The sequence below is a fragment of the Vulpes lagopus genome, chromosome 5 (assembly GCF_018345385.1).
Source record: "Vulpes lagopus strain Blue_001 chromosome 5, ASM1834538v1, whole genome shotgun sequence".
Lineage (NCBI taxonomy): Eukaryota > Metazoa > Chordata > Mammalia > Carnivora > Canidae > Vulpes > Vulpes lagopus.
This window is the reverse complement of record NC_054828.1, coordinates 31,069,426-31,086,642: the sequence shown is the minus strand read 5'-3', so window position 1 is coordinate 31,086,642 and position 17,217 is coordinate 31,069,426. Positions and strand designations below refer to the sequence as shown.

Genomic DNA, 17,217 nt, shown 5'->3' with positions numbered 1-17,217 from the left:
GCAGCTCTTCTCTGAAAACACCCGAGGAACCAGCCAGAAAAGCTTTTATGGCCCGACAAGTTTTCTGCTGAATACTGAGCACCTAAATTACCCTTCCCTAATGGAAGTTACATTTTCATGCTCAGTCAAAAAGCCAACAAAATACACAATTTATACAAAATAGCATCAACCTCTTAGGTAGTCTTTCTAGCACTTTTATCCCAATTCACGGCATATGTCTTGCTATAAAATAAAATATATTTCTTATAACCAAGTTGTATGTAGCTGTTCATATCACCGCATTAGAAAGGAGCATGGATGATATGGGAAACATTCTTACATCCAACCCAATCTACTTAGTGGGATAACGGAAAATCATGGGTTTTATCAGGGGATACAGGTGCATGAAGAAGAGGAATATCACAATAATTCTAATGATTTCCTAAGTGGACAGGCTTCCTTTTGAAACAAACACATGCATAATTACCTAGCAGGTAATTATGGAAGGGGGTATTTCAGTTGCAATTATATAATCCAACAGGGACACATAGAAACAATTATTCATCATAAAGTTCAAAGGAAATGAAGATGGTAACTTTTCTTAAGCAGCTATATATTTTTTTCCTTCTCAATATTGGCATTTCATTAAAATTTGAGAAAATAGCAACACTTTTAAATGATTTAATAATAGACAGTGTGAGTTTCTCATAAACTTCCAAACAGCCTGGACAAGAGATCTTTCCAGGTGAGGATCCCATTAAGAGCAGATCTACAAAACCTTTAACATTTTACAGGAGACTCTCTGGGTTTGTCACACAATAAGTGTATTTCTTTACTGGGTATCTCTTGGTAAGAACAGCTCAATTCTTACACCCTGACTCAAGCTTAGGAAACTATACATACCATTCTCAGCCTTTTTTTTTTTTTTAAATAATACATTACTACTAGCTCACTTTTTAAAAATAAAGTTTCTCCCAAAGAAATAAACACTGGATTTCTACACCCACGGCACACACAAGCGCAAATTAAATTCTTGCCAATTCATGTATTTTCGTGAGAAAAAAAACTGAAAATATTCTCTGCATTTTAAAAGAAAAAGAACAGACCATCCTAGGTGCTACTAGAGGGATGGGTTTTCTTTGTCTGGCAGATTTAGTTGCATGTTTTACAGAAGAAATAATTTCTGCTGTCTTTTCACCAGTATAAATGGAACTACCTGCACTGCCTTTTAAAACATTCCAAATTCTAATTTTTAAACAAGAAAATATGAAGCCAGTGTGCAACCTATACAGTCGCCAAAGGAGAGCTGCCACTAGCTGAACTACTCAGCTAAATGGCTGGTTTGCATTGCCCTGGTCTTTATCTAGCACTGAGAATAGACTGCTGTTTTATCCAAAGAGGAATAAATTGCTGTTATTGTGATGTTAGCCCATCACTTGGCATTGCAATTCAAGTTTTTGTGAGAAAGAAATGTATGATCTAACTGCGACTTGACCTATGCCTTCCGAGATCCATCTAGGTGCTCTAATGGAGCAGAAAAAGTGGTGAATACAAGGACATGCAAACTGATGGTGAAAAATTTGTTTGATGATAGAAGTGAGCATAGAAGACATTTGAGAGTGGCTGTTTCTATGACCGCTAAGTTTGTTTAACATGCAAAAGGATTTGCTCCCTCGTCTCCCAACCTATCACTTTAATTGTAGCCTACTAAATACACCCTCTGCCTCGACTAAAGATAGGAGAATATAGAGCTAACCTACTAATGACATTACTGCTAAAGTGGGCACAGATGATTCCTTACAGATAAACATCTGAATTTCCACAAAAGGCATTAGAGCACCTCGTGGATGATGCACCAGGCAAGGATATGCTTGGGTTCCCTGCAGAAAAGTCATTCTGTCTTAATCCTAGGTAGCACCTATTAAATGTTTACTACACACTTGAATCACAGCACACAACAAAATATACTTCCTTTAAATCAGATCATTGTGTGATTGAGTTTTTAAAAACTTCACCCCTCCCACCCTGGTTGCAATCTAGTTTAGCAGCCATTTATTCAAAATTTCTCTGGCAAGGACCTATTTTGAAAGAGGTCTGGAGAACAGCAGCAGTTAGATGTGAGCCTCGATAAAGGCTCACTTTTCATTCATAGTCAGAGCCTAAATGTGCTCTTCTTGTACCTAAACAGATAATAAGCACTCAGTACACTCCTCCTCCTTGACACAACACATTGAGACTAATCACACATAATTGGAGAGGAGGAGCAGAGGGCTGGCCACGCTATTGTGTCCAGAGGACAAACGGTCAGTTTATGAGGCTTTGGGCTGATGTAGTCATTTCTTATACATCCATAGGGAAAAAAACATCCTGTTTAAAAGGAAAAAAGAGAATCAGTGAGAGAGACAGAAAAAACAAGATGGCAGATTTAATACAATTAATTTGAGGGAGATGAGAATGATATGCTTTAATTTTTTTTTTTTTAACCAGGAAAGAATCAGGATGTTTGCTTTTGTTTACAGATTTAAAAGTGCCACCACCAGAATAGAACAAAGACCGAGATAGTTTTTTTAAAAGGGCGGTGGGAATCACCAAAAGAAATTCTGTCACAATTAGGAGGAAAAAAATTAGGTTTCTTGTAAGTCCAATTCAAATCCCAGGTTGTTTGTAGATATTTAAAAACAAACAAAGGTTTGGTACAAGACGAGCAGATGAAAAAAGAGGAGTCCAGGAGGGCTGGGGAATAATGTGAGTGAGGACAGGTGGACCCTATAGCCCACATGTGGGATATGGTGAATGTTGTGGGGGGGCGGAGGGGCTCACAGATCTCGGGGAGCCAACAGCTCGCTGCACATCATACCCATCACAGGTTTCTGTTTTGGGGAAAATATTCCCTGTGAACTTGGTGTTTTCTTCATCTTTTGAGCAGCTGAATCTTCTATCCATTTTTGGTTAAAATAAGCAGAAGTGGGTAATGAAGGTTTTCTTCATAGACGCCCTGGTTTTCCTTTTTCAACTGGAAACAATAATAGAACAAAAAAGGTAAGGACATTCAGATTAGGATTTTTTTTACCAGTAGCTTCTAGTATTGAGTATAGTGAAGACTTCTTATTTGAATATATTGTCCCGGTAAATAAATCACACACACAAAAGCAACTCAAAGTAGTTCTAAGTGGTGGTGGCATGATAGTACTATGCATCCATCAAACTGGAATCTTTCCTTGGGCGGGGGTAAGGAGGAGGGCAGGGGGCCTTTTCATAAATAGCCAGGCTGCATTTGTGACCTCTGTGAACTGTGAGGCACTTCAGTGAAGGGAGAGCTGGAGGCTCGTTCAGCTGCACCAGACCAGCCATTTGGCATAGAAGTTTCTGTTCTTGGTCTACGCTGTCCCTGGGCCCCTGGAGCAAGGCAGGCAGGCATTTCAGATCATTTGGAGACTGGCAGTGTCTGGGCACAAGGGACGGACTTCCCGCTGCCTCTTAGGGGTTTTAATATTAATGGTAATTTTAAAATTCTTTTCTCTGAGGAGGAAAACATAGTCCAACAATTAGAGCTTCCACACCATTCAAGTGAAGTTCTGAGGGCCTTTCCAGGGTAGATTTGAAAATCCAGTCAGAGTTCTCAAATCTAGAGTACTCTTTTCCTTATTTGTCTAGAAGAATTTTGACGGTCATGTTTGTATTTATTTATCCTAGCAAATAATAATGTGCTATTTATAAAGACAAAATTAATGTTTTTGAAGTTGGTGCTTTTGAGCCAATTGCTAATTCATTTTTAAATTGGTAAGGATCAGAAAACAAATATTCCTTTAAGTATGCATGGAACCAATTCTTTTATTGTTTTGAATCAGATTACTTCCCCTCCCCCTCAAGCGAAATGAATGGTTCCAATGTGACATTTTCCTGGATTAGTATAGGTCTAGGGCATAATAACTTGAATTTTTTTGTGTTTCTTCTAAATCGTATTCCCAAACTGTGACATATCCTCACTGTTAAGGACAAGGAGCAAGGAGCCTGCTTTTCCTTTCTCCCTGGGGAACAGAAAGCCAACCCCATCTTTACTTTCTAATCCATGTTCATAAGAAATGATGGTGGTACAATCACTGCAGTAACTGCATTCTGTTTCCTTTGATGGAGTTTGCTTTGTTTATAGTTGATTAGTTGTCCACCTTAGAGAGATCCTCTGGATTTCTTTTACCACCAAAGTCGTGACAGTGTTAATCCTAAACACACGGTCCCTTAACATCACCATCACTCTTAAAAAAAAAAAAAAAAAAAAGCCAAGAAGATGGCTTCACAAACTTCCCAATCCAAACCCACTAACCAGGACCTACCAACTGTAAATACCTTTGTTGCCAGTTGCCCTAGTGATAGAAGGAGCTCACTGAAATATTTTACAGAGGGAAGAGGGGGCCAAGCTAGCTCAATTCTTCCTCAGGGATTGGGGATCAGGGAAAGTTGATTACTCAGCGTGAGTCAGCTGACCTACTCACTCACAATGCACTAATATACAGAGACTCAAATGAGCTCTTTATAAAGTCCCTGAGGTAATATGTGGGATAAATAATTCTTCTGCAAATATGGGTTAGAAATCACTTTTAACTTGGATTCTGTGCTGACCTCTGGAGGCCAAAGCAGAGGCTTCCTTGCTAGAAGGGGCCAGGGGCCAGCCCCGTGTTGACTGTGAGCCCTTCCCGTGATGAGGAAGGGCTGACAACCCTCAGTGGCAATATTCTACCCCAGCAGCAGATTATTTCTGCACCAGGTCTGTTATGTGAGGGCACTCGAACGCACACGAACGAGGCTGTTGGGAAATACTTGCTTTCGATGAGGGAATGTGATGCGGTTTAAGAATAATTCCCTTTACGCAGGCTGTACTTCTTCGCTCAATGAATAATTATAATTTTAAGAAACAGAAAAAGCACCTTGGGAAAAAAAAATGAACAAAAAGCACGTTGTGAATAAAACAATTTTTCAATTTCATAGGTTAAAACAGGGTCTTTGAGGACTGAACTAAATTATATAGCAGCTATTAGTAGCATTATGCTTTACTTCCTAATTGGATGTAACACGCTCAGCCTCGCCACGGCGCTGCGTGAGCAACAGCAGCAGGAATGGAGTTCAGACTGTTTACCCTTTACAGTATCCACAATTATCAACAGCACACCACACAGATTATAAGCACCAGCCACTTGTAATGTGGCATTTTGAATAGATAAGCAGAAGTGCAATATGGGACATGCTTTTAACACAATGTACCGACTTCACCAACGAGCCCAAGCCTGCTCTCATGGCTAAGCATAAAAAAAAAAAAAAAAAATACAGAACAGAAGCACACCGGTGGCCTCGCGAAAGTTCAAAAACAAAAACAGAACCGGGGCACGTAAAATCATATTTCAGAGAATGCTGGCGCGGCCGGGAGTGTTTGCATCAACTAATCTCAAGCCGGCTGCAATCGCCAAGTTAGGTCTCCACCTTGAGAGACAGTGTGCATCTTGTCACATTCTAAAGGTCCGGAGCCACAGCACTGGGCCCCGGCACTGGAGTCCCAGCCTGGAGGAGGCCAAGAGGTTGGGTGGGAGAGGGACGTGCTTTTATTTTCTTTCCCCCGTTGCCTGGAAGGACAGGAAGGCAGGCTTTCTCAAGCGCACTCCACCTTGGGCTGCCTGGTTCCCGAGCACGCTGGCTGCATGGTGTGGGCACAACCGAACAAAAGCACTGGCAGAAAAGTGCAGAATGGCACCGTTTTGATTACAGGCTTGCTTTTTAACGGAAATAAAATTTCACAGTTAACAATGAGGGGTGAAAAGTTTAAGAGGCAAAGCTGTGCCTCCTGATCACTGACTGTTAATCAGCTTCATGGGTGGTTGCCTAAATCTGTAGATTTTTTTTTTTTTTTACCTTGCACTACTGCCAAGATTGTAACTAATTTTTTTCCCCCTCCCCTGTTGTAAGAGGAGGGGTGGAAAACTCGGCATAGAAGCCAGCTGTGTATGAGTGACGTGAGGCGCTAATGCAGAGGGCAAAATTAAAATTCATGAATCTCTTCACAACCATTTGTGTAACAAGATTAAGACGGGACAGCGGAAAAGAGCGGCATTATCAGGCGTCTTACAGTCCTCCAGCTGGTTACGCTCTATTCCAACACAGTAGGGCTAAGAGGATAACACGCAGCCCGAAGGAAAACGCGGCTCCTCCGCTCGCGAGCAGCCTCGGCCCGGGGACCGTGGGGCTTTGGCCAGAGATGGGGAGGAAGAAAGCTGATTGCCGCGCAAGATGGAAAACTTTTAAGCCCCGGCTATTAGCACGCGGCAAACAAAAGCGGCCCGGGTGGAGGTTCCCGGCGCGCCCCCGGAGCCCCCGGAGCCCCGGGCGGCGGGGGGCGGGGCGCGGGGTCCCCAGGGGGCGCCCCGGGGCAGGAGCGCGGGGGGCTCCCACGCCCCCACCTCGGGCATCCTGCGGCTGCAAAGGACACCTCCACGTGCGAGCGCGAGGTGGGGCGCGCCAGCCTGTCACCGGCCCGGTGGGCCCGGTGGGCCCGGTGGGCACGGGGTCACCCGCGCTGCTGGAGCAGGTGGGCCGGGCATCCTAGGGCATCCTAGGGCATCCTAGGCTTCGGGTACCGGGGGGACAAGAGGCACTCTCCTGCTAGAAGCGGGAGGACACCGACCGGCTGCAACTGCTGCTGCCTCCCCACCCCCGACCCCCTGGTTAAAAATACACATCGTGGGTCCCTGTTTCTACGGTTCATCAGGGCGCCCCAACCCTGCAGAATATTCCCCTGGCGGTTCCACTTCCCTGAGAGCCAAACGCAACTCTCCGTCCTCTCAACCTAAACAGGAGGGAGGCTGTTTCTTAGTCCAGGCCTGCAAAGTGGAGAATTTAACTTTTAAGCAATTACTAATAAGATAGAGAAACCAAGGCCACCTGGTTAATTGTGGCAATTTACTTTTGTGGGACCAGTCAGTCCACGGTTATTCATGGAGTACTAACTGTGGGTTGGTTGCACAATACATAAACTTAAGAGGCATCTTGAGCGATTTATGGACTGGACTATGCTTAGCAGGGTAGTGTACTGCATTGGAGATAAAAAGAGGAAGTTGCTGTCTGTTAGGCACTGACAATCTTTTTTTTTTTTTTTTTTTTGGCACTGACAATCTTAAGTTCTAGACAAAGGGGAGGTGGCTACTAAGGACTCGCATGTCCCGAGAACACCTCCAATTGTGCAGGGTGGAGATGGGGGGGTATCACTGCTGAACATCTCCGCTGGTGGAGAAACTCTTGCCATTCTCTTCTGATCTGTGACTGAAAAACTGAAAGCATTTGTTCTTCTAGGGGGAAGGTGGAAGACATGGGATCGAAGCAGCCATCACCTGATCCCTGTAGCTCTAGCCTGACCCAGGAGAGAAGGCTGTTTTTGTCCCTTTGGGGTAGAGGAGCCCACAGGGCCAGGAGAGACCCTCTGCCAGAGAAAGCCCTCAGAGCCTTTCCTTTGAATCTGGGGAGGGGTTGCAAAAGGGAAAGCCTCATTCTAGAGTGGCAGGCAAGATTTGAGTAACAAGCCATACTCTTTTATTTTCTGATAGTAAGCAAAGGGCAATCCTACTGTCCAGAGGAGGTGATTTTACCCTTTCAGTTCACAAAGCATCACTGCGACCCCTGTCCACCCCTGCACTGGGGAGTGGCTAAATGAAACCTTAGAGACCCCAAAAGAGTGAACCCATCTCCACAAAGTGAGGATTTTCTTTCTCTTGCCCAAAGATCAGATCCACTTTGCATATGATTTTTTCAAAAGTCAAAATACTTCTCCGTTATATCATAGTCCTGGGTAATAAAGAATGCTATTCCCATTTTCCCAGGAGAAAATTAAGGTCGGGCCTTTACTTTTCTGCATTCGTGACTTGTAAAATCATGACAAGTTCAAAGTCTTTTGCCAAGGTCAGACTAGCTCAGAGAAGGGAGATTTCTGTAAGGCACAAAATTACAGAGGTAATATATGCTATATTAGTAAGTGTGATATGTATTAGCAAAGGTGAGATTCCTAAAAAAGTTTTCAGTGGAACGCTTGCCTCTCAGTGTCCTATATTGCTCTATACCTATAAATAATAAAAAGGCTGATAACATTGCTTTATGTAAGCAAGCTTAGAAATCACTCTCAGATAAGTGCTTTTGACCTAAATCTTGTAGCTCCTCGATCTGACATATAACCCCACAACTGTGAAATTCTGTATGAGATTTAACAGTCTCAAACTGCCAACTGACCCAGCCATAAAGCAAGCAGAGATAAAGATTTACAGTCCAACATGATACAATTAGACATTCACCTTCTATTTATTTCAGTACAGCTGAGCAGTTAACCTACTTAAAAGCCGAAGGTTTTTCATTAAAATATAAATGCTTGTTTATCATTCATTCTATGCCACCTCCCCTGCATCCTACAAATTAGTCTATTATGAATGAAAAGATTAGTTTGTTTCAGAGAAAGGAGTAAACAGGAATGGTTTCTGTAAAATCCTTCTAGACATGCAAAGATAAAAGATGGCTTTACCACACAAAATAATCAGATACAAATAGCTGTTCAGAAGCAGCACACCTAAGGAGTACTTTAATCAAATATTTAGGTTACCTGCCAAAAAGACCATGATCTCTTCAAAATGCAATGCGGATTAAAGTGTTATCTAACACAAGCAGAAAACTAACCTTGGAGTGGAAGTTTGAAATGTGTTCATCATAATTTTCATGTCTTTGGATAGAGAAATCAGCTTTTTCAGCTAGATTGCAAAACTGGTTTAAAGTATTCCCTCGGCGTGGGGCGAATACCATTGCTTTCCCCTAGAACATGCAAAAGGAAATTCACACATTTTAAAACTGGAAGGCAACCAAACATAACAAACACTGGGTAGAGCATTTAATGCACTGCTCTCAGGTAGGAAACACAATTGTTCTTGAGATGTCCACACAGGATGGACATTCGCAGTGAGAATGATTTCAAGGGTAGACAGACATCAAGCAAGAAAAAATATGTACATTTCATATTCAAATGTTGCTATGTTTTATCCTTTTCAAATAATGCATGTAATAAACAAAATGTGGCTCGAAGTTGGTATTCTGTACAACACACACCTCTCTTGGGTCCAGTGGTTCAAACCATCAACTAGCTTTTAGAGTAACTGGTCCCTGGCAGTGCCACCCACCTTGAGATGCCTTAGCTGTTGCCAACATGTCCACAACACAGCTCCAGGGCGTGTGGCAACGGATGCTGATACATGTTAGCTTATCGTACCCTGGAAATTCAATACCAAGAAATCCTCCATAGAGGCAAGTGACTGCAATCTCTATTAGAGAATTTTCATGTTTCAGTACCGCCAACAGGTTTTTCTGTGACCACGCTGTCAGAGACAAGGCTACAGGGTCTTCATTTCCAACTTCATTGAATCCTTCATAATAGTCATCATTAGAGCAAAGCAGCTCCTCACGGTACTCAAATGACTGCTTTTCAAAGAAAGTGGTATAATGAGGGTAAACAGGCTTTTCTAAATAAACTTGCACAACCTCATGAGATTGTTGCAGTGGGGAGAATGGATGGACTTGAATACGATATATACCGGATTTCAGAAGACCGCTGGACGCGAAACTCCTTGATGTCCATTTGCTGACTCCCGGGGGCATGTGGACCTTTCCTCGCCCTCTGAGACATGCACAGGACAGCTGAACTTCAGAATCTTCTTTTGTTTTTGTTTAAAAGATGACTGTATGCTTCTGTTAACTTCAAGGTTATACTTCACTTCTATGAAATGCCATGTCGGGCTTTGCGGGAATCATGAAAACATATTCCAGTTTCCTACGAGAGGTGGTTTCTCACTTATCACTGCCAACTATTTATTGAGCATCCAGAGCATGTCAGGTGTTGGGATAGGGGCTCTATTTGTCTCACTGACTCTTCACACCACCCAACAATATAGGTATCATCAGCTCCATTTTATGGGATGCTCTGAACGGTTGAATAGTTGACCAAGAGGATACAACCAGCAAATGATTGGACACTTAGCTGCCTCCAATGCTGATGCTCTTTCCACCACACGACATTGCCTCCTTATTAGTAATAGTGATGGCAATAATAATAATAACGGCTACCACTGTGTTAGGTGCTTCACACGCCTTCCCTTTCATTCCATCAACCATTTTCTCAACGACCTTGTGCGGTAGACATTACATTTTACAGATGATTAAACATGTAGCAAAGGCTTTAAAGAATATGAGGAGGAATATGTGGCAGGAAGGGTTCTGGGCTTAAAAAGAATCTCCACCATTACACAGCTGTCACCTCAGGAAAATTAGAAGTGGGGAAAAAGAAAAGCTACAGAACTGTTGAGCTAGAAGGGACCTTGGGGATGACATAATCCAATCTCCTTAGTCACCCCAGCTGACCCGTGGAGGTTTCTCACTCACCAAATGGGAAGAACAAAGCCTGCCTCCCCCAACCCTGGCAAGTTGTGAAGATCAAATGAGGTGATAAATATGAAAATAATTTGAAAAGCAAGGTTACGTAGATATAGACTAGAAACATCTCCACCACTTAACAGTGTCAGAAAGATTTTATCAGTTCTCTCTCCCTCTCCTTCCCTCCTTTACCTGCAAGAAAATACAGTGATACAGTGTCCTGGACATCAAGTGTGTTTTCATACTGTGTTTACATAGACATGTACACACTCAGGCACATAATTATAGCAGCACCAATCATGCCACCACACTTAAGTTTCTGTCAGCTTTTCCAATATTAATTGCTATTTTCAGGCGTTTTTCAAACTTAACAGCAAAAATTCATTTTGATGTGAAACCAGATATAATACATGGTCTCGGCAGGGGAGCAAAAGTCTCCATCAAAAAGGGAAGGGGGCGGAAATACTAGTAGGTCATTTTAGTCATCTCTAAGAGCTGGTTGCCATTCTGGATTTTTAAATAATGGAAGTTGTTTGATTTTAAAGTCACCTGCAAAAGCTGTCTTACAGTTACAACTGAAGAGTTGATTTTTTTTCAAGTATTTTTTTTTTAATTTTTATTTATTATTTATGTATTATAGTCACAGAGAGAGAGAGAGAGGCAGAGACACAGGCAGAGGAAGAAGCAAGCTCCATGCACCGGGAGCCCGATGTGGGATTCGATCCCGGGTCTCCAGGATCGCGCCCTGGGCCAAAGGCAGGCGCTAAACCGCTGCGCCACCCAGGGATCCCCGAGTTGATTTTTAATAATAATTTTTAATTATCTAAGCTATATATCAGAATGTTTACGTGGCTGCGGGGCTCTTGGCTGGGCTGCTGTTTACATTTATGAGTACACGCTCCCCATACCCTCACCCCCTTGTTGGTCGGGGTGAGCTGTAGGGGGACCAACTAAGCATATGGCAGCCCTCTCCACCCAGACGTCTCTCCTTCTCTAGGTCTTCTTCTAGCTTACCTGTCCTTCCCTAACAACCCTCTAGAACAGCAGCTGCCTCCTCATCACTCTCTACCCTCTTCCCCCTTTTACTTTTGTTCTTAGCGTTCATCACCACTAACACACATTATATCCTTGTTTGTGATTGCCAGTCTCCTCTGGCTGGAATGTACATTTCGTGATGACGGGATCTTCTAATGTTTTATTCACTGCATTTTTCTCAGTGTCTAGCAAACAGTTGACTCTCAATCAGTATTTATTGAGAGAATAAACTAAATCCAGATGTTGAATAATCTGAGAAATGTGAATCTCTGGAATTGCTTATTCTTTAGATTTTCTCCAAGAAGCTTTTATAGAGTCAGTAGCTCTGCTGGGATTTCAGAGGGCAGCATTCTGTGCACAATACTGTACCCACAACAAAGACAAAGAGTGAGCAGTAGTTTTAATATCTAATTACTCAGTTATAGGTTTTAAAATGTTTTCTTTTTCATTTCATTGAATACAGACTCTTTTGAGATGTGAATCAATATTTAGGAGGGACAAATAGTTCATCATCTGTTCATTCAATAAACAGCCACTGAGCACCAGCAGCCACCCCATAAGGAATGGTTTTAGATTTCCCCTTGTCCTCAGTGGAGCAGGACACACTGGTGCAATCAGAGGAATACGCCTTACAATTTAGGCTGCAAAAAATCAAAACAAGAGAAAAATATATGGATTTCAAATTAGCTCATCACTTTAGAAAAATTATTTTCAATTTACCAAAGCCCAACTTTCTAGGCATTGGAAGTCAGAGAATTATCTTAAACTCAGAATGAACACTCAATTGAATGTAAAATTTTGACTGATGGGCAGAAATTTGAGAGAATTCATTTATCCCTGGAGAGGAGAGACGAGTAGTTCCACTAAACAGCAATGATATTGTTTACATCGTGAGCTCACTTGTTGTTATTTTGCTAGACTAATCTATACTCATATATTAAAGGGTGTGTACTTCTGGAAAAAATAAGTATGCTTCAGATTTCTTTTAAAAGGAATATGCTATGCCAGTGAAATGCCTTTATTCCTGTTTCATTTCCAGGCAACCAACTATTAAATACCAATTACATGTTTAAGCTTATGTTTATTTTTTCTTTACCTGGTTTCTGAGATGCCGCCTTCTTCCCTTACATCTCTCTCAACCCCCTTCCCTGGCTTCTCCACCTGCCTCTTGATTGTCAGCGGTCCCCAGGGCTCTGCCTACTTTTTCTCCCTGTTCTAAAATTCTAGGAAATTGTGCCGAAGTCCATGACTTCAGTTCTTACTAATACATCAGCACTCCTGAGTATATATCTGGAGCATTCACCATAGTCCAGGGCCCATCCATGTTTTTAAGGAGCCTGCTAGGTCTAGGGGGATGTTCTGAAAGTACTGTTAACCTATGCCGTCTACAGGAAAACTCAGGACCTTTGGCCCCAAACTCCTTCCCCATCCCACACTGAGTACCTACTACGTACCAAGCATTTCCATACCCTTCACCTTCAAAACGAAGCTGGAAACCAGGGAATCATGGCATTGCCTGTAAAACCCTCCAATGCCACATTCCCCCCCCCCCGCCCCGCATCATTGTCATCTGCCATACATGATTTTCAATGTTCCAGTTGCTTCCAGGGTGACCAGGGAGACCTAGAGAGGAAGTGTTAATCTTACAACCAGTTTAACTACAGCTGCTTCACTTTTAACTGTTTTAAAACTGGCATGATGGCTAAAACTGTTTTGACCAAAAGTTTCTGCCATTTAAAAAGGGATCGACAACCACTGGGTAGCTCTGGGAAGGCAGGTGAAGCCCAGCATGACCTGACACATGCCTATATCTGCAGTTCTGGTTCTGGCCATTCCCTCCCGCACTTTGAGCTCCAGGCAGGCCAAAGTCATTGCAGTCCCCCAATTTGTTCCTTTACGGACCCCACTTGCAAGCATTCCCTTGGGTGAAATGCTTCTCTTAGCCCTGCTTCTTTGTCTGCCTGGTCATCCCTCCTCATTCTTCAGCATCCAGATTAGACACCCTGTCCCCAGGATGCCTTTGCTGACCACCCCTGGCCTCTACGCTGTGCCTCCCCGCTGTCAGCCACTTCTGCTTTCCACTTCCATGGCTCATCCTTACCTCTGCTATCGCCTTAACCCACGACACGGTCAGGTAACTGCTCGCTTGCTTGTTTCTCACGCTAGACTGTGAGCTCCTTTAGGACCGTATTTTGTATCTTACTCTATCCCCAGGTCCTAGTACAGCATCTGGCATCTGAGAGGCACACCGGAAATGTCTGATGAATGAACTCCTCAGTGAATATCTCCATCTTCAGATCTTCACTATCTCCTAATTGGACAATCCCGAGCACAAGCTGGTACATGATGGTGCCCTGAGGAGCTTTGCTGCTTTCAAGCTCCCTCTTACTCCATTGCAGCCTCTATGCTGGCCAGTCGGATCTTTCTAGAACCCACATCTGACTCTACCACTGCTCAAATATTGTCAGTGGCTCTCTATTACCCATATAATAAAGCCCAGTCTCTTCTCAGAGTATCCTCAGCCTTTCATAAAATGGTACCCCAAACTAACCTTTTAACCTCTTCTCCTGCCCCTCCCAACCCTAACCCCCAAACCACCCAGATTCTCACACTCCAGCCAGAACAAACTTCTTGTTGACCCTAAAACACAAGATGCTCTATATCTGTGAGCGCTGTACCCTCCTCACCAGGAATGCTACCTTTTAGTCCCCTTCCCTGAGGCTGAGGGCACCCTTCTCACTATTCAAGACCAAAGTCAAATGCCACTGTCCCTAGAGAAACCTTTCTCAGGCAGTCAGTGACTCACCACATTGTGTTGTGATTCCTGGTAGCTCAAGCAGTAATCCGCCCTACTAAACTGAGATTCTCCTAGTGCTCATGATTCATATGTAGACCCACACCTCACATTCCCAGCACAGTGCCAGATAGTAGTTGCTCAACAAATGCTTGTTGCATCACGACAGAGTCCAAACCCCTGAGTATCTCACATTCTATTGAAGATATAAATTAGGAAGATTGTCAAAATGAGTAAGTGCGACACCATGCTATGACCAAGGGCTGGGCTGTTATAAGCCATTTTGCACTGTTCACTGTGGTTCTACATGTGTGTGTCTGTTACATTTCCACAACCAGATTATAAATACTTTGGGGGCAGAGGCTCAGCACTATGCACCTGGGCAGACCTTAAGAAAGTACTTTTAGAGCTAGGCCCCTGCTTGGAGGGTCTTAAAACCACCTGGGGACTCTCTATTCCTACAACTGGGAGAGGCAGGTATGACTGAACACAGATTCTCACCAAGAACAAGGGAGGATTTTTTGGGGCCTCTGACCCAGAGAGCAGACAGGAACAGAGGAGGCCTCCAGCACCACCTCAGTTCCCTGCCCTGAGCCCACACTCACAAGGCATTTCCCTGTGATAAGCAAAAACAGAGGTTTGTACAGATGCATGCTGAGATGCTGGATTATTTAAAAAGGGAAGAAATCTATCTGGTCTTCCATAATCAGAGTCCACGATTTACATTTATAGCATTCCTTGCATACAGGTGGGGCTCCAGGAATTTGGCATTTAGTTAGGGACAGTTTCTAAAGGTTAAATGAATTCCAAGGTGATATTTTTTGAATTCCTGGCAATTGGTGAGCAGCAACCAGCTGGAGGGCTGTCAACACTGCATCTCCGTTCATCTATTTGTGGTTCTGAGTAAATTCACACTGTCTAGCTGGCTCGGTGTCCTTTCCTGCACCGAAAACCATTTCAGAGGAATATTAGTGGATACCATTTGTTGGTTGTCATTTCCAGGCTAAAGTTCAACTTGCAGGTTGCTGTGGCTGTATTTTAAATTACATTCTGGCCCTCTGATATCAGACATTGCTGATGTACTTTAAAGAACACAACAGCAGGGGGTCACCTATCAATCATCAGCAACAAGAAGCCACTCACGGGAGGGAAAAAGGTGTGGGGAGGGGTTGTGGGGGGAACATTGCTCCTTGGAATAAGTAAATTTTGCTGACCTCATTCCGTTTTTAGTATCTATTCTTTTCTTCTTACCTTTGGAGTTTGCTAGAGGGTTCCTTGCAGTATTCCGGCAGGAGTCAAGTGTTTCGCAACTACTTTCAACCAACAAGTTGAGGGAAGTTTCTATTTGGGCCGGTGGTAAACACTAACTGGTGAAATTCGGGGCTCCCTCTTGTGACTTTGCAGCCACAGGTGCCCATGTGGCTGAGGATGTAAGCGCAGCCCTGGGATCTAACAGTGGTACTGGGCCAAGCCAGGAGCCCACTGTGGTGGCTAGGCTCTCTCTGTGGTCTGTCACCCTCCCTGATGAGCCCATTACAGAAATCTGAAAGCAGCAAAATTCCTCCTCTCCACCTACCTATTTTGCTACTGGGTTGTAGCACTCCAGACCACTGTTTTGCCTTAGCTAGAAATCAAGGAACTGCACACCCTGAAATGGTGAAGTTCATTTCCTCCCACAGCTCGCCACCTGCAACCTCTTGTTCTTGCCCACTAGCAGTCGTCTCTCTCATCTTGCTCAGTCTGCAGTAGAAAGTATCATCTTCATCCATGTAGACAGTCTTCTTGGGGCCACTGAGGGACCTGATGCAGGCACGCGGGACGAAGGTGCAGGGGACATGCAGCAGCAGGTGTGTGCAGAAGTCACCAACGTTCATGTCAAGAGAATGGTGTGCTTCCCCCCTCCCACCAGCATTTCTGCAAGGAGAATGCCCCCTGTAATTCTGCACTCACCACAGTCAGAAAGTTTCTCTGGTTCTTCTAGGTCACAAGAGCTAACATATATTCAGAGCCAGTCACATTCTAAAGCTTTCCGATGCATTGGCTTGTTCCCTCCCCATTTTACAGATGGGAAACTCAGGCTTCATGAGATGAACCCAGTAGGTGGCAGATCCCAGATCTGAGCCTTAAGCTTTCGGGCTCCAGAGTCCAAGCACAGTTTTCCTCCATAAGGAGGACTTAGAAGAAAATAGGGTGAGAAGGTAGTTCCAGAGCCCACTAGTGTTAATCAGGGACCAGAATTTGGTCCTCCTGTCAGCCAAGTCAAGGTCCTTTTGGACAAGTGTCTCATGTGTATTAACCCTGACAGGGTAACACAGCAATAAGGAAGAACCAGTTTTCATTCTGGCGCGCATCCTGTGTGCCAGGTGCTGTGCTAGGCATTTCCCTAGGTAACTATTTTACATCAGCCCAGATGAAGGACTTACACCTCCCTCACCCTGAGGTAATGAACCTCAGGTTCAGAGAGCCTTGACAGGAAGAGCAGATTTGCCTTGTGTGTGCAGATATTTCTGACTCTTTCCACCCTCCACAGAAACCAGGGCCCTCCTGTGAATCTGAAGCATTTGGCTAGGGTGCAGATTTTCTGGAGCACTCTGAAAACTTTCTGCATCGCCCACTGAATTTACTGAGCCTTGAATGTCCAGGAACTCAAGATCCACCAATGTTGCCTCTCAACTTGTGGCCTCTTGTGGCCCCTACAGCATCAGGGCCATAGCACCATGGAGGAGTTGTCTTGGGCTCAAGAGAACGCTGAAAGCAGCTCTAATTGTAAGGCAGTAAGCCTTGAATGTTATCTTGGTCTTAGACTGTGATTTCTCCAACATCTCCAACAAGTAGGAGGAGAGCTTCTAGAAGCAGAACAGCCAGTCCTGAGAGCTTGGAAGAGGAAGGGTTCCGTTTTTGCTCTGGTTACCCCCAGCTCTGGGAACTCTTCCAGTCCGCAGGCACAGGATATGGAGCTGCTGGTGGCCACT

General features: G+C 43.9%; 1 protein-coding gene across 6 annotated transcripts in view; it reads right to left on the bottom strand.

Annotated features, from left to right (window-relative positions):
• Nucleotides 1–2,417: 2,417 nt before the first annotated feature.
• The window catches only part of CAMKMT (calmodulin-lysine N-methyltransferase), a 393,129-nt gene continuing 378,329 nt past the window's right edge, over nucleotides 2,418–17,217 (bottom strand). For 5 of the 6 annotated variants that reach the window (XM_041754705.1, XM_041754711.1, XM_041754706.1 and 2 more), the window contains 2 exons: nucleotides 8,677–8,808; nucleotides 2,418–2,992 (listed from right to left, as the gene is read on the bottom strand). In XM_041754705.1, coding sequence (XP_041610639.1) covers nucleotides 2,915–2,992; nucleotides 8,677–8,808 — 210 coding nt within the window. In that variant the 3' untranslated portion in view covers nucleotides 2,418–2,914. The remainder of the gene's footprint in view (nucleotides 2,993–8,676; nucleotides 8,809–17,217) is intronic. The other variant, XM_041754709.1, reaches the window with a different exon arrangement.